At 36.7% G+C, this 24,982-nt stretch overlaps 1 protein-coding gene across 9 annotated transcripts; it reads right to left on the reverse strand.

Moving 5' to 3' along the window:
• Positions 1-7,203: 7,203 nt before the first annotated feature.
• On the reverse strand, positions 7,204-14,339 carry LOC110704020 (elongin-C-like). 9 transcript variants are annotated; one of them, XM_021881813.1, is made up of 4 exons: positions 14,067-14,331; positions 13,798-13,903; positions 11,428-11,553; positions 10,447-10,741 (listed from the first exon to the last, which is right to left on the reverse strand). In XM_021881813.1, the coding sequence occupies exons 1-3, from the start codon at positions 14,176-14,178 to the stop codon at positions 11,475-11,477; spliced, it is 297 nt and encodes a 98-aa protein (XP_021737505.1). In that variant the 5' UTR covers positions 14,179-14,331; the 3' UTR covers positions 10,447-10,741; positions 11,428-11,474. The 9 variants fall into 9 exon arrangements, with proteins under 9 accessions (XP_021737500.1, XP_021737505.1, XP_021737499.1 ...); XM_021881812.1 differs by lacking the exon at positions 10,447-10,741 and adding an exon at positions 10,863-11,272 and having other exon boundaries at positions 14,067-14,330; XM_021881808.1 differs by lacking the exons at positions 10,447-10,741; positions 11,428-11,553 and adding an exon at positions 7,204-7,645 and having other exon boundaries at positions 14,067-14,339.
• Between the last annotated feature and the right edge of the window lie 10,643 nt (positions 14,340-24,982).

Genomic DNA, 24,982 nt, shown 5'->3' on the forward strand with positions numbered 1-24,982 from the left:
AGGTTGATGACCTGTTGAATGAAACCCCACAGGTGAACTAAATTCATATATTATTTAAGTTCCTAGTTCGAAATCATTAAAGTGGACATAAATGATTTCATAAATTGGACTAGCATGTAAGATTGATTGGATAGTGTAGTTTCATGGGCTATAGGAGCATATATAGCGATGATGCTCGGTCAATCACATGGATATGCATGAATGATGCATGATCGAACTATAGACGTACTTTGAAGTTCAAGTATAGAGCTTCCGGATATATTAGTGGATTCCTTTGACATGAGTGGAACATTGATTTCATTCAATGGATGTTATGGCTGTGGTACACTCAAACGTCTGCCCGTAACTGGAGATTACAAAGGGTGTTTCCCGGTTATTTCAGAAGTTGAGTGGGAGCTTTGGTTGCCACAAGATTGGATAGAGTCTACCTATTTAATTAGGAATGTGTCTTGGCCCCTTGAAGAGGGAGAATTCAGAAAATGCATGGCCGTGCTCAAATGGATTACATAGTAACCATTTGTTTTGTAATTCTCACTCAGTTTTCAAGAAAAGATTTGTAGACTAATATGTTCACGACATGAGATACAATCATATTATCAAATCGACACACATTGACTTAAGTAATTTGAATATTGCGCACTTGTCTTAGACAAGTGGGAGATTGAAGGAGTTATGTCTTCGATAAGTGCAATTACTAGATATATCAAGGATCACTATTATGGAGATAATAAGTTCATTCTATAGGGTCGTCAATGTTTGGTGCTAGATATGACAATTGATCTTTGGGCTAGCTTAATGGCCCAAAGCCTTATAGAATGGATCCTACAAGGTCACACATAAGAGTACTGGGTTAAACAAGTTAGAGGCCCATTATTGGGCCTCATGAGTTCATGACATACCACATTGATATTTGGGCTTGGATAATTAGAAGAGTCTAATGGGTTTTGGACTTGACATGGTTTTATTTCTAGATATGATCTATAAATATAAACCATGCCTAGGGTTGCATGATATACAACAATTGACATACAGTGAATTATCACACAAGCAACCAAGTTTCCCAAAAACCCTAACTCTCTCTCTCTACTCGGCCCTCTCTCTCCTCCCTGTCCGTACGGCCCTCCTCCCCGGGTGGCGCGTGTGGTGGCGCGTGGGTGGTGTTGTGGTGTGTTCGTGGCTCAAATCTCCGTTGAAGGTTGATTGAAGTGTTCAATCACAACTAACTAGCATTAGTGGAGGTTTAATCCATGCTCGTGGACTAAGTAGAGGAAACACGCTTGGGGTTCTTTATCTCCCATTGTTCTTGCTCGATCGCACGTGGAATCACGCTTCAAAGGTACGATTATATGTTCTTTATGTGTTATTCATTAGATCTTGGGATTAGGTACTGTATGAATATGATTCATGTTTTTCCGCTGCGTAGTACCTATAATTCCCTACAGCTTGCCCCTTTGGAGGGATTCGACCACCAATCTAAAAAACCTTTCAATTCAAAGCAACCAGAAATTAAGTGGCCATTTTTCTTGCAATAAGTACAAAGCAAAGCTAAATTATCAGGTTTGTCATCAGAGATTGGAGGCTTCCCTTTCCCTACGTTTGTAAGGAGTGCAAATCCCACTGCATCAGGTGGCTGCTCTTCGGTGTTCTGCTTTGCTTGCCGAACTCGTTCATCTTGTGAGGCCAATTGATATGCTCGATCAAGATATGGTAATGGATCATAGGAAAAAATATTGGTTTGAGTTTGAAAGAAATAATTAGAGTGAAGTCCCATTAAGAACTCGTGAAGCCGAGTATTCTCACGCCTCTTTTCATGCTCTGAACCTGCTGTACATTTATCACAGCACGAGCAAGTAATCAGAGGTTCATGATTGTTCAACTTCTCCCATAAGGCTGCCAATTTTCCAAAGTATGTCGCAACCGACATGGCCTTCAATTGCTCACATTTAGCAATTGCAGACTTTAATTGCTGAATTCTTGGACCATTCACCGTAGCAAAGCGCATCTTGTGAGTCTCCCATAAACGTCTAACATCTTTGTATTTGGATAGGGTACTTTTAACTTCGGGATCGATTTGTTCATAAGCCAAGAGATAAGCATGTAATAGATTGTGTTCCAATCGGTTTGAGTATATGAAAGGGATGGTGATGTTATGGTTCTGTCAAGAAATACAAATTTCCGTCGTGTCTCCAACGCGATTTGTATATCTCCGGCCCATTCATCGTAGTTCTCCTCGAAGTCTAGTCGGGGTAATGAAATCTCCAAGTCGGTCGTGAGGCCCAAGGTAGTACGGAGAAGTAATGTCTATACGCGGTGGTGGAGGTGGTGGTATGTCATCCCCAGCCATGTTTATGGTGTTTGAGGTTTTATTTTTCCCCGTGCGACTAATACCATGTAGAATTAGGTAAAGGGTTCAAAGCTTGCCCTTGTTCACTTCATTCAATCATATTAATAAAGTACATCAATTTCCTCAAGCGTGCAAAAGATAGAAACAAAAGATATGCTAAATATTAACATATTTTACAAGAAAGGAAACTAACTCTACTAAATATATGATAAAGATATCCCAATATTCCTAACTATTTGAGTTTATATTAGTATGTATACAATTGGGTACATGCATGTAGTGTACACTACACATGTTTAAATCATAAAAAAAATTGTACAACATTTGGAATTGTAAATTTATTTCATCAAGCTCCTTAAACGGGGGAATATTTCAACAACTACCATTCTCTGTCAGTGGTTGGTAAGAGTAAGGGACGAGAAAAGGGAGGAGAAAGATTTATTCAAAAAGGAGGTGAACGAGGATATAGTAAAGTATTGTCGTATTTGGTATAATGCTGGCATTTATCAACTCACCTTTCATTTGTCAATAGTTTTTTTTAGAAAAAAAATTACTATATCTAGCACTGTCAAAATGGTTTGAAATTTTGATTCGATTTCAAACCAATTTGGTTTAAAATAGTTCGGTTTAATTGGCCGACGAGTCAATTTTGGATCAGTTAAAAGTATCATCCGATTAGTTTTTTTTTAGTTTATTTTTTATTGAGTTTTAATTTAACTCGGCTCGTAAATAGTTTAAACGGTTTTGGGTTAACAACGATTCAATTTTTTTCAATTCAGTTCTATTACAATTCAGTTTAGAACTAGCTCGGTTCATCAACAGGTTTAATTCTTATATGGTTTAACATTATTCGGATCGGTTCGGTTTGGGTTTACTAAAATAAAGTTTGGGTCGATTTTCGTTTTCTAGAAATCGGTTTTAAATCGGTTCATTTCTCATTTGAGTCATTCAGTTTTTAGTAGTTTAACAATTTTTATTTGAAATTTGACACTGCTAATTATATCAATGTGTAGTGATTTGTTTGGACACCAAAAAATGTACATTTTCTCTTCTTTTATAATGTAAATAGCCTATGAAAATTGAGTATATAAGATATTATTTAAAGGGTATTAGATGGAGAGAGAATGATTAAGAGCTTATATGAGATCAAGATCGAACAATAATTTGAGATAAAAATAGAGTTAAAGAATTGATTTAAGTTAGGTCAAACCACAATCAAGGTGAAAAAAGGAAGTTCAATTCACATAAAATTAGGTATTGTTACATGAAAAGGCATTCATCACCTTTACTTAGTACTACCTTCGTTTTTTTATTTTTAGGTTACACGTTTTGACTTTGTTCACTATTCACATAATTTATTTTAACTTTATTTTGTGATTTAGTGTTAGATAAAAACATAATCACGTGGGGTCTTATAAGCTTCGTCTCAACGACTAGTTTCCAAATATCAAAATTTTATATTTTTGTTAATACGCAATTATAGATATTTACATTTGAAAATATGTATTGGCAAATGTGCCTAAATGAAATGGGCTAACTAATAAAAAACCGAGGGAATTTTAATTAGGAAAATTTGGTTTTAATAATCCCAACTTTGGCCGATTTTCTTTAAATAACCCAAACTTTTGAGTATTTAGTAATAATCCCACTTATATTGTTGAAAAAAGTTTTAATATTTGTTATGAATGACACATGTCGCAAGTTAATTGGTAAAAAAATAAAACAAGATACCCAGCCCGTCCTCCCCTAACCCTACCAACTAGCTACCACAAGCTCCGAAATCGACCGACCACTGTAATATCTCGTATTTTTATACGTATTTTAATTAAAATAAGTATTTTGAGAAGTATTTAATTAAATTGAATTGTTTTATTTAAAGTATTTTAATTATTTATTTTAAATAAGTTTGGAAATATTTATAAAAGGAAGGTTTATTTAATTAATTAATTTAATTAAGTTGGGGTTTAATATAAAGAAAATTTTATTTTAGTAAAGTTTTATTAGGAGTAAAGAAGGGGTATCAATATTCAACACATGAGGCAAATCAAACTTTGCCCAGAGTGGAGAAAACCCAAGGTAAACTTCTCTCTCATTTCTTCTTATTTTTCTTTCTTTTTCTTTCTCTTTTTCCCCTTCCCTTTCCCCTTTTTCTTCCTTTCGGCTTCCCCTTCACCACCACCGGCCGACCACCAGCAGCTGACAGAGCCAATCGCCGCCGATAGCAGGCAGCCACCGGCGCCGGCAACAGCCTGGTGGCTGTAGGCTGCCATGGCTTGCGAAAAAAAATGTTTTGAATCTTTATTTTAAAAAACCAACTAGCTTTTTGGCCCGTTTAATGCACGGGTTTTTTTCTTGGGTTAATTATTTTCGTATGTAGGAAGATTGTTTCATTTCTAAAACTTAAAAGAAAAAAAAAGAGGGTAGAACCATGAAAGAAGATGAAGGAATTTAGTTATTAGATATATACACATGAAGGTTGTAGGATATAAAATGACATATTATTTTAAATTATATTTAAAGTCTAGGAGTTGAAAAGACAATTTTTATTATAATTTATATGTTTATGTAATGTGTATTAATTAAAACATTATTTTATTATGGTGGAAATGAAACACTTCATTTTCTTACTTAAATTTGCAAGTTGTATAATGCATAAAGACTTAAACATAAATAATTAGGGAAATGATATATGGCATATGGGGTGATGAGTGACTTGTGAATTGTGATGCCATGTTATCATATGAAAAATTTGTGGTTTGTGTTTTAAATACTAAGTATAGATTTATTCATAAATCTAATTGTTAATTATGAGTTTTAGGATTTGATTTTGATGTTTGGTTATGAGTATTATGCTAATTAATTTTCAGATTATGTTTTTGATTAAAAAGCCCCAATTTTTGAAACTCTAGGTTCTTGATTTGTAAATTATTGAAGGGTTATGATTTATAATGGTTTAGACCTTTGATTAAAGTGTTTCAAGGCTTAATTACAACAAGTTTTAATTAAAATATAGTGCTGCAATTTTTGATAGAGCATTCAAAATCAAGTTTCTTTAAGGAATTTTAATTACCCATTAATTGGGATTAAAGTATGATGTTTTAAATATAACTTCAGCTTATTTTAATTAAATTATGAGGGGTTTTATAATAGAATATATTGCTGAAAATTTGTGTAGAGAGGATTTTAATACTCTTCAATGATTTTAAATTGTAGGAAACTTTGAAATGAGCGATTTCTATTAGTCGTGGCGATTTTAAGATCGTATACAAGGTACGTTCGAGTACTTAGCATAATTATATTGATGTAGTAGCATGCTAAATGTGTTTAATTGATTATAAGTAGTTTCATGCTAGATTTGGAATGGAAATTGGATGTTATTGGAGATTGGATTATGAAACATGATTTATCTGTGATGGATTATTGAATGGAAAATAATAGTTTGGAATATTTATTTATGAACCACATATTTATTTGTGGTTTGTTAGAGAGCATGTTTAATTAAACTAAATGTTTAATTTGGTTTGGAATATTGAAAAGGAATTTTATTATTGTTCATATAATTTTTATCGATACTATAACCATGAGGAAAGAGCTATATAAGTGTCAGTGTACACGAAAAATAAATTGTATGTTGGTGCCTTAGTGCACTTCAGGTGTTTTTAACACCGAGGGATAGGATTTGTGGCGCTCTATGCGTTTAAGGTGTCATTGGCACCGAGGTAGAATTAAAAAGGATTCAACATTAAATATCACGTGGTCACTAATTATTCAAGAATTAAATTGGTATATTTGATTGATTGAATAATTATTGTTGATTGAATGATTATGGTTTGAGCGTCATCTCCAAGTTTAATAATATGTAAATAACGTAAAGTGAAAGAGATTACACACCAAAACTCTTGGAACGTATTGATAGAGGAATAAACTAGTCGTTAATTGCTTATCCCAAAATCAAACACTATTTATAAAATCCTAAACCAACCTAAAACAAGTATAGGTAAGTATAGGGTTGAACCCAAAGGAGTTAGTTGGTGTTCTCTTTAGCCTAAATCAAGCTATTTCGGAGATTGAAGTGAGAAAATGGTTGGTGTTATGATAGCAAAATTAGACTAATCAAGTAATTCAATAAGCTAAATGCTAGGGATATTGGTTCCACATGCTAATTCAATAAGCGTGCTAATCGACAATTTCTTCGTTTGATTCAAGCATTGCAAATGACAAACAATAGTATTAATCAAGAGAATTCAAGAGCTATCTCCTAGAGGCCAAACTAGGGGTCACTACGAATGGCTAATCAAGGAAATTCACAATCAAACTCAATCAATTAAAGCAATTCTCAAAGAGGTCGGTCATGTCATTAAGAAATGCAATGCAATCTAAATTAATCTTATAGGTTGATCATTCCTAATCTAATTAATCACATGCAAAACTATGTCAACCAATTTAATTGCAACAATTCAATCAATCAAAGATCATCAACTAGCACAAATTATCAATCAAGCATGCTTCCCCTTCTCCCTAGCAACTAATCTACTCACTAATCATGGTGTAACTCAAGAAAAAATCACTAGAATTAACATTGATCATCATTCTAAATCAAAATCAAGAGAAAGCAATATCAACTACAATATCCAATTCAAATCCAAGCAATACAAACAATCAAAGATGAAACTAAATCAATCACGTAAGAGATGAACTAGAAGAAGAAAATCTTACTAACATTAATGATTGAAAATGAAGAAATCCAAGGTCAATTGATCCAATGTTGAAATACAAATCCAATACCAAGAACTTCTCTCTAACTTCTCTCTCTAAAATTAAGCTAATGAAAATTATCTAAAAGTTATCTTCAAAAAGGAATTACAAGTGTATTTATAGGCAAAGAAGAAAAACGGGATTCCCGCGCCCTCTCCAATAAACCCCGCGTTCGAGGAAAAATGGGAACGGAACCCATTATAAACTCCGCAGGCTTTCTGGGCAACACCCGCGCCCGCGGCAAAAGCACCTGCGCCCGCGGCAAAAGCGCAGAGAGTCCCCTGCTCCCAAAGGGTGATCAGAGGGCCGCGGGCTCTCCAAGCTACCCGCGCCCGCGGCAAGACCGCGGCCAGACCGCGGAGAGTTCCTGGTCGAAATCTGCCAATTTGGTGCATAAGAGCCCGCGCCCGCGACCTTCAGTACTGCGCCCGCGGTAGACTGGCAGGGCTTGATGCCCTCTCCATGCCCTCTCTGAGCCGATTATTTCCTCCTTGCTTAGTCAATATAGCCCATCTTGATTCCCTTGCAGAGACAAATCCTATGTACCTACAAAAACAAACAACGAAAAGAAATAAAAGGGAAAAAGAACCAAATAAAAGGAAAACACGAAAAACACAAGGAAAGAAAGAAAGAAAGGAATTAAAGGAAAAAGGACCAAAAATAAGATAAGAAAGCATAAAAAGGAAGACGAAATCATCCTAAAAGATTACCCTATGAGTGCCATAAATGACACTCATCAAGTATATACCTTGAGTATGAACATATGGGGGGAGTTATGTGACTTTATATTTGATCATAACTTCTAATGGAGTACAGGACGTTGTACATTCCTTTTATTATTATTATGCGCAGGAATTCCGCCACCTATGAGTGGTTATTGATGCTGGCACGGTTAGCTCCCGTGTCAGTAACCTCAATTTATTTGGGGAGGTTAGTGGGGAAACCCGTTCGATGCGTAGTCAACATTAAATAAATTATGTATTGTCTAGTGAGAACTTTTATTGGTTGTTGTATGCTTGAAAAACAGGTGCAACGAGGTAAGTTGTGTGTTGATAGGAAATTTTATGTTACTGTGTTAATTACGCTTATGTACTCAGCTTTGTTGATTGTGTGTTTTGTGTGTTTGTTGGCCTTGTCTTTATCTTGGCCCTATGATGACCTATTTTTAATGGAGAGTAGTGGAAACAAGTAGAAAGAAGCTTTTCAAATGATGAAGCATATTCATGAATGGGCATAAGTGAAGAGCGAATCATGCTAGTTTCTATAAGTATATATATGATGTGTTTATTGCTTTATTTATTTATGGCTTTATTATTATGCGTGACTAACGAAAGGTTTTGAGTTCGGTTTTGTTTTAATAAGGGCCTACAATGGTTCCAAGTTGTAGGTTGATTTTATTTTACTTTGTTTGACTTTACTTTCGTTGATTGACTCTTCAAGTTGACTTGTTTTGAATGGTTTTGAAATTAGTCTTCCGCTTTGTGTCTTTGATAGTTTCCTTAACCGTTTTTATGGTGGCGCGGTAATGTCTTAGATATTCCTATTTAAAGTTTTAAACAGGGCAAAACAAGTATTTTGAAAGAAAGGAATTTCTAGTGTGTTACAACCACCGCCACCCCTAAAACCTTCCCCCACCCCCGAAAACCACCCCCTTTTCCCTTCCCTACCCCATTAAACAACCCCCACCCCTCCTTTCCCCTACCCCCAAACCTCCCCCATCCCTTCACCTCACCCCAAAATACACCCCTAGGCAGTTTCGAGGGTGAGAGAAGGGAGAGGGCGATTTTCAAGTTTGAGTAAGGAAAGGAGGTTGTTTTTTGGGCTAAGGGGTGGCTGGTTGTTTTAGGGGAAGGGGAAGGGGAAGGGGAAGGGAGGGAGGTTTTTTTGACGGGGGAAAGGGAAGGGAGGTAGTGGGGCTTGGATGGTCTAGTGAGGGAAGGGAGGGTCTACGGGGTTTTTTTTTTAATATTGTTTTAATTTAATTTTGTTTGTAATTATTTTATAGACCAATCACAACTTGGCACATGTCAGATAACCTGGTATAACAAGTTTTTGACCGATTTGGGACTATTTAAGGAAAAAGAAAATGGAAATTAAAAATCCAACTTTTGCACTTTCTTCCCTTAAAAGTCCAACAATTTTGTTATTCCATAAAAACCCAACCTTTACCTCATATCATCATCTAAACATACATACCAGTTGGTGACTGATTTTTGTAAGTTATATGTCATGTGTCAGCTTCTAATAGGTCTATTATTTTTTTAAAATTAAAAAAAAAACACAATTGAAAGAAAAAAAATTCAAATCCCCTAGCTCCCCTTTTACGACCTAAATGACCCCCCTGTGTAGCCGTCAACAACCCACCCCTTCCTACCCAATCCCCACCTGTCTTTCCCCGACAACCCAAACCACCATCACCACCGTCGTACTCGCCACGAAATCCCCCAAAACCCACCACCTACAAACCCACAAAACCCACCACCTACAAACCCACAAAATCCCACAAAATTCACCATCACCACCATCGTAATCGCCACAAATTGCTGTAATTTGTGGATTTATGTGGATGATGACTAATTAGTGGTGGAGATTTGCGGTGTTTGGTGATTTCGAATGTGCAAATGGAAACAGGGGATGAATTCTAGATGATTGAAGCAACTGCTCTACTTGCTTTGGTGGCGGCTGAGGTGCAACAATAAGTGACGAATAAGGAGGTAACTGGGTTTGAGGGAGCGATGCTGCTGTTGTGGTGCAACAGTAGATGCAATTTATTGTGGAGGGATTTGCAAGTGGTGGTCGGTTGTTAATTGGTGGAGCAAGGGATGCGTGGTTGATGCCAGTGGTTTTGTTTTACGGCTACCGCTACGTTGCGTGGTGGTTTTGGTGTTGTTGATGTCGCTGTTGTTATTGTTGTGGAAATGGGTTGGAGGCAATGGGTGGGGCTGGTTACATCAAAGGCGGCAGTGGGTGGGGCTATGGTGGTAGGTAGCCATGGAAAAGGGCAGCAAGAGGAAAGAGATTTATAAGAAGAAAAAAAAATTAGCTTGTTTAATAGGTTATAAATCAATTGGATCTTTTGATGAAAATAGGGGGTAAAGGTTGGATTTTTAATAGGATAATCAAAAGGTTAGATTTTTAAAGGAAGAAAGTGCAACAGTTAGATTTTTAATTTTCATTTTTCCTAAAGAAAATGCACCCCAACGTTGAAATTATTCCATAACAATCGAAAGTTGAGATTATTTAAATAAAATCGGCCAAAATTAGGATTATTAAAACCAATTTTTTCCTATTAATTATACTTAACTTAATAGTGAACAATGGTTCTACCCCATCATCCAAAATAGAAGGAAAATTTTAAACACCATTCATTCAAACTTTGTAAGGATCATAAATAATATATTAATAGTAAGAAATAATAAACATAACCTTAGATTACCCTAGGCGTAATGGACAAATGGGTAGGAAATCTTAAAGCAGAGATACCAAACAAAACTCCATATAACACGAAAAGATTGGTGCTTTTTTACATTAATCTCTCCAAATTTATCCAAGTACCATTACCCAAACATTAAGCCAAAGCAGCAACTCCCTACTTCCTCAAGCAACCTTTGATTGCAAGTCCAAAATTTCCCACTAACAGTCCTGAAAATTAGGGAATTAACATTCCTGAGGCTAAACCATTCAATAGCGACCAATGATGGTTCCACAACTGTACATGCATACACAGGAATGTTAATCCCTAAATTATACGAAACAAAAACAATAAAATTGAATCATTTGTCCATTCCCCAATACTTTTTGTAAAATATCCATTACCATAAAATCCGTCCTGCCATAGGGCTGAAGGACTAACGACTACATAATGCATGGATGAAGAAAGGTATAAGCAAACAGCAGCAATTCCTAGTCAGTATCAGACAAGAATAAATAACTTCCAGTCTATTAAGCATACAAGTTCTCTTCTTAGTCTAAATTAAGATGTTATATACTTCAGTTTCAGTATCCCAGACGAACTTTCTGTGAGTCATTAACAATCAGTCCTAATCCTACAACACAATCTACACCAGGTCCCTGTACTGAGAGATCCAGGGACCAGAGTTAACAGCAAAGACACGAAGATAAGCAGTAAATTTCTGAAAGTTCATACTTCTTAAGAGGCATCCTTGAGCACCCCTAAACAAAAGTGGAAAAGAAAATCCAAATTAATCAAGCTGGACATAATCAATTAGTAGAAGTCCATTGAATGGGGGTGAAACTCCCTGTTTGATGCTTTGTTATAAGTAGTGTTCAACAATATACGAAGTATATGGAAAGCTCCAAACGATTACCACATTAACTAGAGAATGCCACGATAAGAAAGAGAAGGAGATTCTTCTCATGTATGAAGATAATTAGCAGCCATCATCAGATCCAGAGTAAGTTCAGGTTCAATGTGGAATTCGGTCTCCTTTCCACTACACACAAAAAAAAAAAAAAAAAAAAAAAAAAAAAAAAAAAAAAAAGCATTTACACATACATAAAAAAGACCATACAAAATCTTACCTGAAGGATTTAAGAGAGAGAGAGAGAGAGAAGGGGGGGGGGGGGAGGGAGACCTCAATGAATCTCGAACTTGGAAGACAAGGAAAAACTCTGCATCTTTTCTTGATGAGGAGCGTCTATGACTCTAAGCTAAAAGAAAGGTACACTGGCAAAATGGGACTAATTAACAAAAGAATTTGAAGGTGTAAGTTCTCCCCCGCCAAACTATAATCGCTAGTTTTGGTGTTTCAATGCAAACCTGGCCCACTCATAACTAAACATTATTAATACATACTTCAGAATTTGCAAGGTAAATATCAATTTAACACAGAATCGCAGCATAATTGCAGGTTTTCCAGTTTAATTTTGCTCATCCTGAAAGCAAGAGACTCATTTACTCACGCACCACGGAAAACAGCCAGAAAACACCTCCATCACTCAGAGAAATCAAGCAAGAGATGAGTTCATATTGTAGTTCACATATTTTGTTGCAACCAAACATGAAAAATAATTGATGATTCACTGGTCAGACAAGCTTTGCTTAAAGTTTCGACAAAGGCACATATCAGAAGATAGCCAGATCCTCTTAATGATATGCTCTTGGGAACTAAGCAATAGATGATATTGCATACAGCACCAATAGCAGGAAGAGGGGAAAAAAGGAAAGAAAAAGAAAGAAAGTCAAAGAACTCATGCTATCTGATGCACATCAATGACTTAAATATCAAATGAAAAGAAAATGTTTTTGCCTGCATATATCTAAGAACACAACTATAAAGATGAGTAAGACGAAAACGACACCCACCACCCCAATAGTAATCCCTCAAAAAAAGGGCTTCAAGACTGCATTACATTGTAGGAGAAATTAGATCAGGTTTTTTCTTTGTATAGGGAGTTTCTGGCTTCTTGCACATCAGTTGTGCAGAATGCACGAAGTATTTTAGCTTTGTAACTCTAAATAAAGATTCTTTTTTTTTTAATGAAACATGATGAAGGATGAAGGCAGGAAACGTAAAAGGCTGCCACTAGCTGTACATCAACAGCCAAACAGATATGACTTTTTTGTCACTTAGTCAGTCTCTTGATGATCAAAATGAAACCATTCTTGTGAGGGGAAAAAGGTCAAATAAATTAATAAAATAAGTAAGCACTTCTATTTTTTAATTTTGATGTACTTGACTTTAAGGTCAGAAGCTCCTAGAAAATAGATGTCCATGGTCTGTTCAAACAGAATCTGATGTGAGATGTAGGGTTACTTGCAATATATGAAGTATTATAAGACAGGGAGATTTGTAACTTCTATTGATTAAATTACATAAATTTGATAGAGCAGCAGCCATCTACAGACAAGTACAGAGTGTCAAAATGAAATTGTTGTATTCTGAACTAACAATCAAGAGTGATAGAAATAGTAGCAGCATTCATAAATCATGATCATGTAATAGTAAGGTAAAAATAACACAAATAGTGTTTGTTATCTCTAGGTCTTTGGTTATAAAGGTACATAAAAATAGTAGTAGAAGACAGACAGAGGCAAAGAAGGAGAGTGTCAGTTTAGTCTACATAAACGAACTACAAAGTGGTACTAAAGCACACAAAGAAAAAACAATACAGCTCGCTTCAGCCTCAGTGAGAAATGTATAACAATTTTTTAAGTTCCTCTAATTTAATCTACTTTTTCCATAATCAGCTATCTCACTCAAGAATGAACACAATTTAACCTTTGCATCCATAATTTTCTGTCAAAATTTGTGTTTTTGTCATCATATGAGCTATAAGCAAGACTACCAAGTAATAATTGCTCCAGCCAAACATGAAATATCGATGAGATATAGACGATTCCAAAAGAATACATATCACCAATCAAATGTCTTATATCAAATTGTTTAACACAAACAGACATAAACCAAACGAGCATTCTAAACACTTAAGCTTGTTTCAATCAGAAATTTCCATCAAATAAACAATCAATCCTTAATCCCATTGGTGGGGTCGGCTACATGAACCAAAAGTGATTATCCCTTATAGTCATCCACAATTCCCATCCAAAAACAATCCCGCAAATATAAAGAACTCAAAAATCAAATTCATTCTACAACACTGAAGATCATATACAATTTGCAACATCAAATTAAAAAACAACTTAAAATAAATTACTTTATAAAATAAGAAATTACCTAGCATACTGACGAGACCAGTAGAAATACTGACAAATTTTCTCCAATATAGTAGTACTGATGTCCGGAAATCTCACAATACCATTTTCCGTTTCAGCAAAATTCCCTACAAATTCCGAAAACACTAATCAATCAAAATCTTCAATAATACGAATCTGCAACAATCATACGAAATTCACAGTATCGAAAACAAGAATTAAAAAAAAATAATAATAAAAAAAATAAAATAAACCCCTAATTTTGATTATGATTGATTAATGTATAATAACCTGGAGAAGTAAGCAAATTGCGAAGAAATTGAGAAACCATAGCAGCTTTCCTATCAATGACGAATTCGAAGCCCTCAGAGCTGATCAATTTCACCGTTTCTTCCTTCTCCATCTTCGCTGAAAGTGATCAACGACTGCTTTTTCTCTCTCCTCGGCAGAATTCGGATTTCTTCGAAGAATTAAAGAGTTGTTTTTTTTTGGTGGTAAATGGCAACAAACACCACCATGGCTTGAGATGGCCTGTTGTTGTTCAAGCCTGTGGTGTATTTTGACGGCCATTTAACTTGAAGGCCCATTTTTTTTTGGGTTTTAATATGTCCTTCAAACTCTTGTTGGGACTTTGGACTAGGAAGAGCTTTCTCTAATTGGTTTTTAGATGCTCACAAACAGTCGTGTCGTGTTTGATCTTCGTGTCAATATAGTGTTTTCATGAAATCTATTAAAAGGTTTATTAAAATTTAAAACATGTTGTGTTTTGGGAAATTTTACCCATGCCACGTGGCCCAATCAGGTCTTGCCACGTGTCATACTTTGGTTGTTCTAAATTGGGCCAATCTCCTTTTGACACGTGTCTCTCCTTGAACTTGGGAAGAAAAGGCGACATTCATCGGCCCAAATCCCGAGAAAGTTGCAATGTGGCGCAGCCCATAATAATTAGGTCAGAATGACCTAATCGGGGGCACATTTACCAAAGACCCTATAATAAGGAGATTTCCCCCAAATTTGGGACATCTACAATTATTACAGCATACCCTACATTCTCTTACATCAGAGAATCAGCTGATCTCGAAATCCGAGAAGATCTCACCTCTATTTCCGCACTTTCTCCCGTGATTCTTCAAGTACTAACTTGATCGTCGGAGGCGGAGCTCCAACCACCCGGAGTCTCCGCTGTTTTGCATGTACAGGCCGCGCGCAACTAGTTTTTGTGCTATAACTCTCCCGATGGACAAAAACACCCAAAACATTTGGCGCCGTTTGTGGGGAGAGTACTTCAAAGATAGTTCAAGAGTCTGTACCACCTCCTGACCGTCCGGTTGACCAACCGGAGGTCTTTACTGACCAAGAGGATGATGAACCTCAAGTAGAAACCTACATTGCCAAAGATGGCTCCCTGATCACCAAACACATCCGTCCCAGAGACACTTTGGAGCGGGGCGAGAGCCAGGCGGGTACAAGTCGACCCCCTGGTCAGCCGGAAGGGGAAACCCGTACGGCAGGTGGATCCGCCCCTGTCACCCGGGACGAACACATGAAATTCATTACTAGTTTCAAGGGTGAAATCAAGGATCTGATTACCAAGAGTAAGGCTGGCCCAAGCAAGGGTCAGTCGGCAAAGAAGATTCCTCCAGGAAGGAAGAAGCCGGTTAGGGACAGCCAGCCGACTCCGCATCCAAAGGACAAGGCAGCCAGGACTCTCGACTGGTCCAAGATTCTTCTGCCCCTGAAGAACACAAGAAACCCCCGCCGATTTGAACAGCCGGAGGGAAACAAAAAATCAACTCCTGACGCTTGGGAAATCATTACCCGCAGAAGAGGTCAGTAGCTGTCTGAGTCGGCTTCTACATCGAGCTTTCCAGACAGCTTCAAGAACACATCAGTAGGGAATACTCAATCCTTGCATGAGAGTCATACAGGCGGTAATACCGTCCACTCTGGCCCTCATATGATTGGGAATGCACCATATGTACCTCCTATAGTATACGGTCCGTACTCCCCTCACTTCATGCAGCCGATCCTCTTTGGGGGTCAGGCGATATATAATGTCCAACCTTTGGACTGACAGCTTAGACTGCTTAAACTTTGTGAACAAACTTCTGCGTTCACCAAGGAGATAACCAAATCCGCACAGCCGACAAAGGTTAAGAATGAGTTGGTAGGTGCTTATGATGGTACCACCAACCCGGAGGACCACCTCATGGCCTACTCCAACCTCATGCATATGCAGGGGTTGGAGGACGCTATTTGGTGCCGGTGTTTCCCGGCTACATTGAAGGGCATCGCCCAACAATGGTTTGGCAACTTGCCAGCCGGTTGCATCGACAGTTTCAGGAAGCTTGCTTTCATGTTTGCCTCCAACTTCTCGATGAACATCCCTGCCAAAAAGACAAGTCTTGACTTGAGCACCATCCGGTAGGGAGATAGAGAAGGGCTCCGCTCCTATGTCTAGCGGTTCAACCTGGTGAGAATTTAAATCTAGGGGCTGTCTGACGAGGTAGCCTATAAAGACTTCTTCAAGGGTCTGAAGGACGGGTCGATCTTTAAGTTCGACCTTGTTCGTAAGAGGGTTTTCACCCTTCAAGAGGCGTTGATAGAGGCGGAAATCTTTATTCAAGCTACCGATCTCTGCTCTTCCAGCCATCAGTCAGACTCAAAGAAGTCCGATAGGCAAAAAGAGAGTCCATCTTCTCAGCTGGCTCAAAAAGTTGAAGAGAGCAAAAAGAGAAAAGAAGTTTGGGCAGTTGAGGAACCTGATCAGTCGTCCAAAAAGAAAAATAAAGAATTCAAACCGTATGTTTTGCAGTATGAATTCAATAAAGACTATTACACCATCTTTACAGAGGTGAGGGACCGGCTGAATATCGAGAAGCTGAATCCTATGAAAAGTTCCATTCAGTCGCGGAACAAAAATAAATCCTGTCGTTTCCATCAACAAGTGGGCCATGACACCAACGACTGCTATAGTCTTAAGCGGACGTTGGACCGTCTGGCTGACAAGGGCTTGCTGAAGTCCTATGTCTTGAAATACAAAGTGGCTTCTAAGACAAATTCGGGGTTGTAGGGAATATTTCAAGCATCACCCCAAACTTGAACCCCACTGTGATTATACACTAAAGTACGGTGGCGTCCAAAGGGAAAGAAGATAGAGCAAAAGAGTCGCCAACAAGTTTTAGGAACTTGTAAACCGTTCACGAGGTGAAGGTTACACCCCTTAACGATCCTAGAGATTATCAACTCCAATAGGTCTGGAACCATGATTGGTAGTTCGGGGATGAAGGTACAAAGCCAACCTAAAAGAGATTGAACCTGCCCTAATAATAGGCTCTACTTTATTCTGATCGTATTCATGTGCGCTTTCTGACTAACATGCAATCATTAGGTTTAACCTAAACCTGTTTATCTATGTTGGTTGAATATTAATGCACAAATAAAACTATTATTGGAGATCACTTGAATTATAATCAAATTAACCCTGAACAAGATTATTAATTATCTTATTAAGCGTAATTACAAGTACCAAATTCCCTTTAAACATGCATAAAAGGTGTGATCAAGAAATAACAATAATCATCAAGCAACATAATAATAATAATCATAATAATAATAATAATCATGTTAAATCATAATAATATTAGCAAGATCCTAGGCATGATACTAACAAGATTAATAACAAACCCTAGCATGTCACTAAGCAATAAAAATCAAAGCTTTAACCCTAACATGATACTAACATGAATATTAGGAAAGAAAATATGAAGCATCGCAGGAATCATAATAAGCATATTTGATATTATAACCTTTTTCCTAAACATAATACTAGGAATCATTGTTATCATTCAAAACATCAAGCATCCTAACATGATACTAGGAATCACAATAACAACCTAGACATGATTTCTATATCATAATAACAATGTAAACAATTAAAACACTTACCTGGATGCCTCGTACCTCTTTCTAATAACAAAATACACACGTTAGTAACTTCAAAGGAAAATAATAAAATCAAACAATTAAATCAAATAATTGAAATAGAGATTTGGGACCAAACCCTCAGAAATTAAAACCTTTCACGCCTAGGGCGAAGGCAACTTCAAAGTTGGCTAGGTGTTTCTAGATCTTGTGAATGCGGAATTTTGTATGCAAAAGCTAGTTTAGAAAAAAGAGAGAGAGAGAGAGTATCAAGAATTTCTTGATGAGAATTGGTGAAAGAGAGAATTAGAGAGAATTGATTATAATTGATGAGAGAGAGTTGATGAAAGAGAAAATTAAAGAATTGATGATCGAAAACGGAGGTTTTAGGAGGTTATTTGTAGAGAAAATCAGCCAGATGGATAGAAAAACAAATCAAAGTTTCGAAGAGAATAAAACGACTTAGCGCTAGACGCCAGACATTAGCGCCAGGCGCAAAGGCTAGCGCCAGACGCCAAGCATTAGCGCCAGGCGCTAATCCTGTCGGCAGGCGCTAGAAATCAGCTTCACGCGTTTTCTTAATTTTGATAAAATTAAGCCGTAAAGAAGGGCAAAATCGTATTTTCCTTAAAAACACTTCTTTTATTCTGATTAAAACTCTAAAAAGTCAACTAAAGTCAACTTATCAATGCTAATTAAATTAGGAATGAAAAGAATCTTCTAGAAGAATCTAGAAGACTAAAATCAATTCTAATTGCATTAGGAATGATACATAAATATTAGGCCCTCCTCTAGATCATTGGGCAGCATATAAATATCAAATCGGGCCCGGTTTAGTAATTTGGCCATAACTTCCTCATTATTCATCCGAATTGGGCTTATAATATATCGTTGGAAAGCTCTTTTCAAGCCCCATCCAACTACAATATTATTAGACCCTTGCTATGGACCAAACCAAAATGGATTGGCTGTTTTCTTAAAATAGGTTTTCAAAAACAGAGAGAAAGAAAAGAATTAAAAACTATCCGCAACACTAGACTTTCCATACTTTCACTTCATTCGATTATGATTCGACGTGAAAGGTACTCATCACCGGGTTTGGTTTTGGGGAGACATATTTGGGTGTCTACAGAAGCCCCCACTTTGACTGAGTGTGGAGAAATGCAAGTTTCAAAAACAATAGTCAAAGTATCGATAGGGACGGAGAATGATTCAAAACGTTCTGCAATCCTAAACCACTCTTGTAACGCCGATACCTGCAAACTAGCATTAGTTAAAACAGATAAAATAGTTTAGAAACGCGTATCTTGCACCGTCGAGCACACGTCTCTGAAGTAACCGATTTGTTGCTATATTTGCTGCTGTTGTGACAACCTTCCACAAGCTAAGGAACGCCATCTTGCTGTTTTGAGGTTCACTCGTCTCTGAACAATAGAGCTTCTTTTTGAGGATTATTCACTCGTCTCTGAACAAAAGAGGTTCTTTTGGATATGTTCACGCGTCTCTAAACAAAGAGATTTTGAATAATGTGCCCACGCGTCTCTGAGCAAAAGAGCTTTTTTTATGATAAAAGATCTTTGATAATATGTCCACACGTCTCTGAACAAAGAGCTTTGAATGATATGCCCATGTGTCTCTGAACAAAATAGCTTTGATAATATGTCCACGCGTCTCTGAACAAAAGAGCTTTGATGATATGTCCACGCGTCTCTGAACAAAAAGCTTTTGAATAGGATGCCCACGCGTCTCTGAGAAAAAGAGCTTTGATGATATGTCCACGCGTCTCTGAATAAAAGAGCTTAAATAGGATGCCCACGCTGTAGGAACTTATAGGTACTACGCAGCGGAAAAACATGAATCATATTCAATCAAGTACCAATCCCAAGATCACATGCATAACACACAAGACACATAATCATACCTTTGACGCATGAATTCCACGAAGCTATTCGACAGGAAAATCAGGGAGAGAATAGAGCCCCAAGCGTTGCTCCTCTACTTAGTCCACGAGATTCAAACGAGCCGTCCATTAATACTAGATTGGTTGAGTGATTGAGGAAAATCGCGATCACCACCTTTATGGACAATCGACCACCGCACGAACCACCACCACACGAGACACCACCGTGCGGCGAGGAGGAGGAGAGAACCGTGAGAAAGAGGACTATGAGAGGGGTTGGATTTCGTGTTTGCTAATTAGGGTTTGATCACACTGATCAGTTAATTGCTTACTTGCCTTGCAAACCTAGGCACCTAGTCTATTTATAATCTCATTATAATTAGACTAGGGCACGAAGCCCAAAACATTTTCTAATCCTCTACATGGCCGGCCACCTAGAGTGATGAGGCCCATGATGGGCCTCGTCCTCTAGTGCTCGATCTAGCCCCTTTGTGTGACCTTATAGGATCCGCCCAATTGGGATTTGGGCTATTTTACTAGTCCAAAGATCGTTTGTACCTCTAGCTATGGAAAAACGACAATCCAAAAGTACGAACTTAATTATCTCCATAATTTTATCCATTTATATATCTAGTAATTACACACGACGAAGACATAACTCCTTCAATCTCCCACTTGTCTGAGACAAGGGTACAATATTCAAATTCTTTAAGTTAATATTTGTGTCGATTTGATAATATGATTGCATCACATGTCGAGATCATATTAATCTACAAATCGTTTCTTGAAATCTGAGTTAGAATTACAAAACCAAATGATTACAGTGTAGTGCATTTGAACGCGGCCACGTATTTTCTGAATTCTCCCTCTTCAAGCGGCCATGACACATTAATAAGTAGACTCTATCCAATCTTGTGGTAACATGACTCCCACTCAACTTCTGAAATAACCGGGAAACACCCTTTATAGTCTCCAGTTACGGCTAGACGTTTGAGTGTACCACAGTCACAACATCCATTGAATGAAATCAATGTTCCACTCATGTCAAAGGAATCCACTAATATATATAAAAGCTCTATACTTGAACTTCAAAGTAGGTCAATAGTTCGATTATGCATCATTCATGCATATCCAAGTGATTGACCGAGCATCACTATGCCCCTATACATAGCCCATAAATCTGCGCTATCCAATCAATCTTACATGCTATTTCATTTATTGAAATCATTTATGTCCACTTTAATGATCTCGAACTAGGAACTCAAATAATATATGAATTTTGTTCACCTGTGGGGTTTCAATTCACCAGATCATCAACCTGATGAGCCCATTAATTCATAATTATTTTGGACATTTTATTTAATTTCAAAAACCATAATTAAATAAGAGAAATAATAATTTCTATTTTAAACATAATTCTGCAAATTGATGCATTTCTCATGTAATATGTTTTCTCAAAACATATACAACTTAAATTACATAACTTGCTTCAATCCTAAGACTTTAATATGACTCTCATGCCTTAGTCCGTGGAAGGAGTTTAGTGATTTCTCACTCATAATAAAACTTTGCAGAACACGACCTTCCGCTGGTCAATGATCTCATAATTGAGGTGATATCTCATACCTTTTGTTTTTGGATTTGTTATGTGACCCTGGCTCCTTTGTTCTTGGGCAAAGGTGACCTGTTAGTCACATGACATTTTAGTCCGAACTTCCTCTATCTATCTTACTATAGTTTAATACACATATTCTGACATTGAGTATGCAACAGTGCACTGCTTTTAACTCTTCATGCTCACTGTCCTTCTCCATCCAGACACAAATACGAATTTTGATCACCATCTAGAATCATCTTGCCTGTTTTAAAACTTGCATTCGTGTAACCTTTTGATAACTTGCTTAAATTACCTTTTAACACAATAGCTAGAAATATTCCTTTGGTCCTTCTCAAGTACTTAAGGATTTTCTCTTGGTAATTCTCCGTATGCTTATTCTGAATTTGCTTGAAACCTGCTACACATGCACAAGTCATATGAAACATCTTGCTTTGTACATTTCATGGCACATATAATGAACCTTTTGCAAAAGCATAAGGTACACTATCCATACAACTCAACTCTATTAGCTTTTGAAGGCACTGAGTTTTACTGAGTGTAATACCATGAAACATGGGAAGACATCCTCTCTTAGAGTCTTGCTTCATGAATTCGTCAAGATCTTTATCAACATAAGTCTCTCGATTTATTCCAATCATCCTTCAAGATTCACTTCATGGATCTTGATTCCCAATATGTACTCAACATCTCCTAAGTCTACCATATAGAAACAATCTTTCTAACAACTGCTTGACTTATTCAAGCATTGATATATCATTTCATATGAATTGTATGTCAACTACATACTAGACTAAGAAGACCAATTACTCCCACTAAACTTCTTGTCTCTACAAGAGTCCTTTTTCGTTCTATTAAGGAAATCAAACTGTTTGATTGCCTAATCAAAACGAATGTTCCAACTCCCTGATGCTTACTTCAATTCATAAGTGAATTTCTGAAGTATGCAAAACTTTCTAGGAATTTCTAGATTTCAAAACTCTTAGGATGTATCATTTACATACCATCCGTAAAGAACTTTTCATAAAGGTGATTTTGATATCCATAACTAGAATAATCCGAATAGGCTTACCCAACTAATAGGTTTGACCTTATTTGTAAGACTATTATGAACTAACACATTTTTACAAACATGGAGTCCATACTGGATTTCATGGCTTTAAGCCATTTCCTGAGTTGGCACTTATCCAAAGCTTGCTTGTAGGCCATGGATTCTAACCGTTCTAATAAGAAAATTTTAAAATCCATCTTTTCTCAGAATTTCAACAAACTGTTTTTTTTTATCCTAAGTAACCTACGATAGGTATGAGCGACAATAGAATTATTCTCTTCAACTTTTTGAAGCCTTTCATTCTAGTGGGACGATAGAAGCCTCGCTAGTGGAATTAGCTTGCTTCGACACATGTTTTATCAAATTAGCAGATTTCATGCGCATTCGTCTCTGATGTAGTGTTTATCCACATCCATTTTTTGCTCTTCTCGAATCTCATCGAGATTTAAATTTACTCCCACTTGGCTTTGTAGGAAGGCATTCTTTCTATAAAGACATTATCGCGAGCAACAAACACTTTGTTTCTACGCGATTGTAGGAATAATACCTCTTAGTTTCCATGAGAAAATCCATGAAGAACTATTTTTCTGATTTAGGGTGCATTATGTCATCTTTGTAAACATTTTACATTGATTTCATAACCCTTAATCTTGTTTAGAAAAGATAACTTTTGGAACATTTCCAAATCATAACTCTAATGACATCTTTTCTTCTGCTTTGGTTAAGTTTCCTGTTTAGTATATTCGCAATTGTTGTTGTAATGTATATCCTCAAAACGATATTTGTAAATCATTAAATCTTGGATCGAACAATGGCAAGAAAATTTTGATTCCTTCTTCATAAACATACACTTTAATTGTAATGTTTCTGAATTGTGAATTAATTCAACAATTTCCTTTAGATGATCATTCCTTTTGAGTTAAATATTTATCACAACAATGATATTGTGGTGATAATTTGTTCATCTCAAACTGATTTTACATTTCATTTTGCTATTTTGAACATTTCAATGTTTCCAAGCTTTACTTCATTAAGTAATTATCGATATATTTACTTAAATCGTTAGTAAAAGCAATGAAATATTTAAATCTCTTTGCTAATTTTGAACTTATTGGTTCACATACATCATATGTATGAGTTCCAAAAGGTCATTTTAGCTTCTTTTACCCTTTCTACTAAAAAGCAACTTGGTCATTTTAACTTTTATCAAGCATGACTTCTAATTCTCAAGTGATTCATAATCATATAAGAATAAGAGTCCATCCATATCTTTGGATGTGCAAATGGTTAATGTGACCTAACCTTACTTGTTATAAGTAAGTGTATTTTGAATCATCTAAATTTTTACTTTTGTGATTTACTTATATCAATTCCATAAAACAAAGTTAACTCATATCTAGCAAAATGAAGGCAATTTATTACCTTGGTCATGGATCAACACTTGTCCAAGCCAAGTAAACCAAATTCAGCATTCAAAACAAGAAAATCGAAATATTGTCTCATAAAAACTGGAAATTGTTCTAAAATCATGATAAACTAATCAAAATTTAAAACTATGAAGCTATCTCTGGCCACTCAAATACTTCTAGTGCACCTTCAAGCTCCATTTCCATGCTAGCTTCACTTGTTTGCAGGTCCTGTGCAACATCACTATGTTAAGCACTGCAACTTGGTATCTCATACCTAAGTGAAAGTTAAAATGTTTATAACATAATACCTAAGGTTGATGCTCCATTCTTCTTGAGGAAGTCAAGGTATTTCTGGCAATTACGCTTCCAATGCCCCTTCTTCTTGCAGTAATAGCATTCACTTTTACTTGCAGCCTTGGGCTTTGGAGTCGTCTTAGGCTTTTCAAGAGCCTTGGCAACTTGCTTGCCCTTGCTCTTGGCACTAGCCTTTTTCCCCTTCTTCTTGAACCCCTTTCCCTTTTGAATCATAAGAACTTCTTTCTTAGGTTCCTTAGGGGTTTGTTTCTCAGCACTAACCAGCATTGCATGCAATTGATTCATAGTCTTTGTAGTGGCAGTCATGTTAAAATTCATGATAAACTAGTTGAAACTTTCTGGTAGTGAATGGAGAATGATGTCTGTTGCCAAATCATCACTATATGGGTGCCCCAGTTTCTCCATACTTTGAATTAGGCCGATGATTTTGAAAACATGATCATGAACTGTGGTGCCCTTCTCCATCCTACAATCCAGAATCTCACGATGGAGCTCATACCTTTCAACTCTAGCTTGTTGCTTAAACAAAGCTTTGAGTTCTTGCATGATTGAGTAGGTATCCAGGTCCTCAAAACGCTTTTGAAGACTAGGCTCTATGGTAGCAATCATTAGGCAAGTGATAAGTATAGCTCTATCATGAGCTTCCTTGTGCTTCTTAATCTCTGCCGCAGTTGGATTTTCTAGCAGAGGTCATGGCAATGGGGTGTCAATGACATCCTCTCTACCTTCAAATTTCAGAACAAGCCTTAAAATTCTTTCCCAGTTGGAAAAGTTATCCCCTGTCAACCTATCCTTCTCAAGGAATGGTCGAAGGTTGTAAACGTTGTTGTCATTGTGATTACGGCTACCCATCTATGTCAAAATAAGACAAAGTTTAATAATTATGTTTAATTTAAAATTAAAGTACCATAAACGCATTCATTTGGTAACTTTAAAACACTTTATCAATAATTAATTGATCCTAATTGAATTTTAAGTGATTCTAAGATCCTT

This window comes from Chenopodium quinoa, unplaced genomic scaffold (assembly GCF_001683475.1).
Source record: "Chenopodium quinoa cultivar QQ74 unplaced genomic scaffold, ASM168347v1, whole genome shotgun sequence".
In the NCBI taxonomy this organism is placed as follows: Eukaryota; Viridiplantae; Streptophyta; class Magnoliopsida; order Caryophyllales; family Amaranthaceae; genus Chenopodium; species Chenopodium quinoa.

Excerpts from the sequence above, each read along its gene's own strand:
- LOC110704020 (XM_021881807.1), bottom strand. The coding sequence starts at position 14,178 with ATGGAGAAGGAAGAAACGGTGAAATTGATCAGCTCTGAGGGCTTCGAA. Across the intron at positions 13,904-14,066 it reads CAATTTGCTTACTTCTCCAG|GGAATTTTGCTGAAACGGAA; the intron begins GTTATTATACAT and ends CGGAATTTGTAG. Across the intron at positions 10,809-13,810 it reads TCAGTATTTCTACTGGTCTC|TTGTGGAACCATCATTGGTC; the intron begins GTCAGTATGCTA and ends ATGCATGTACAG.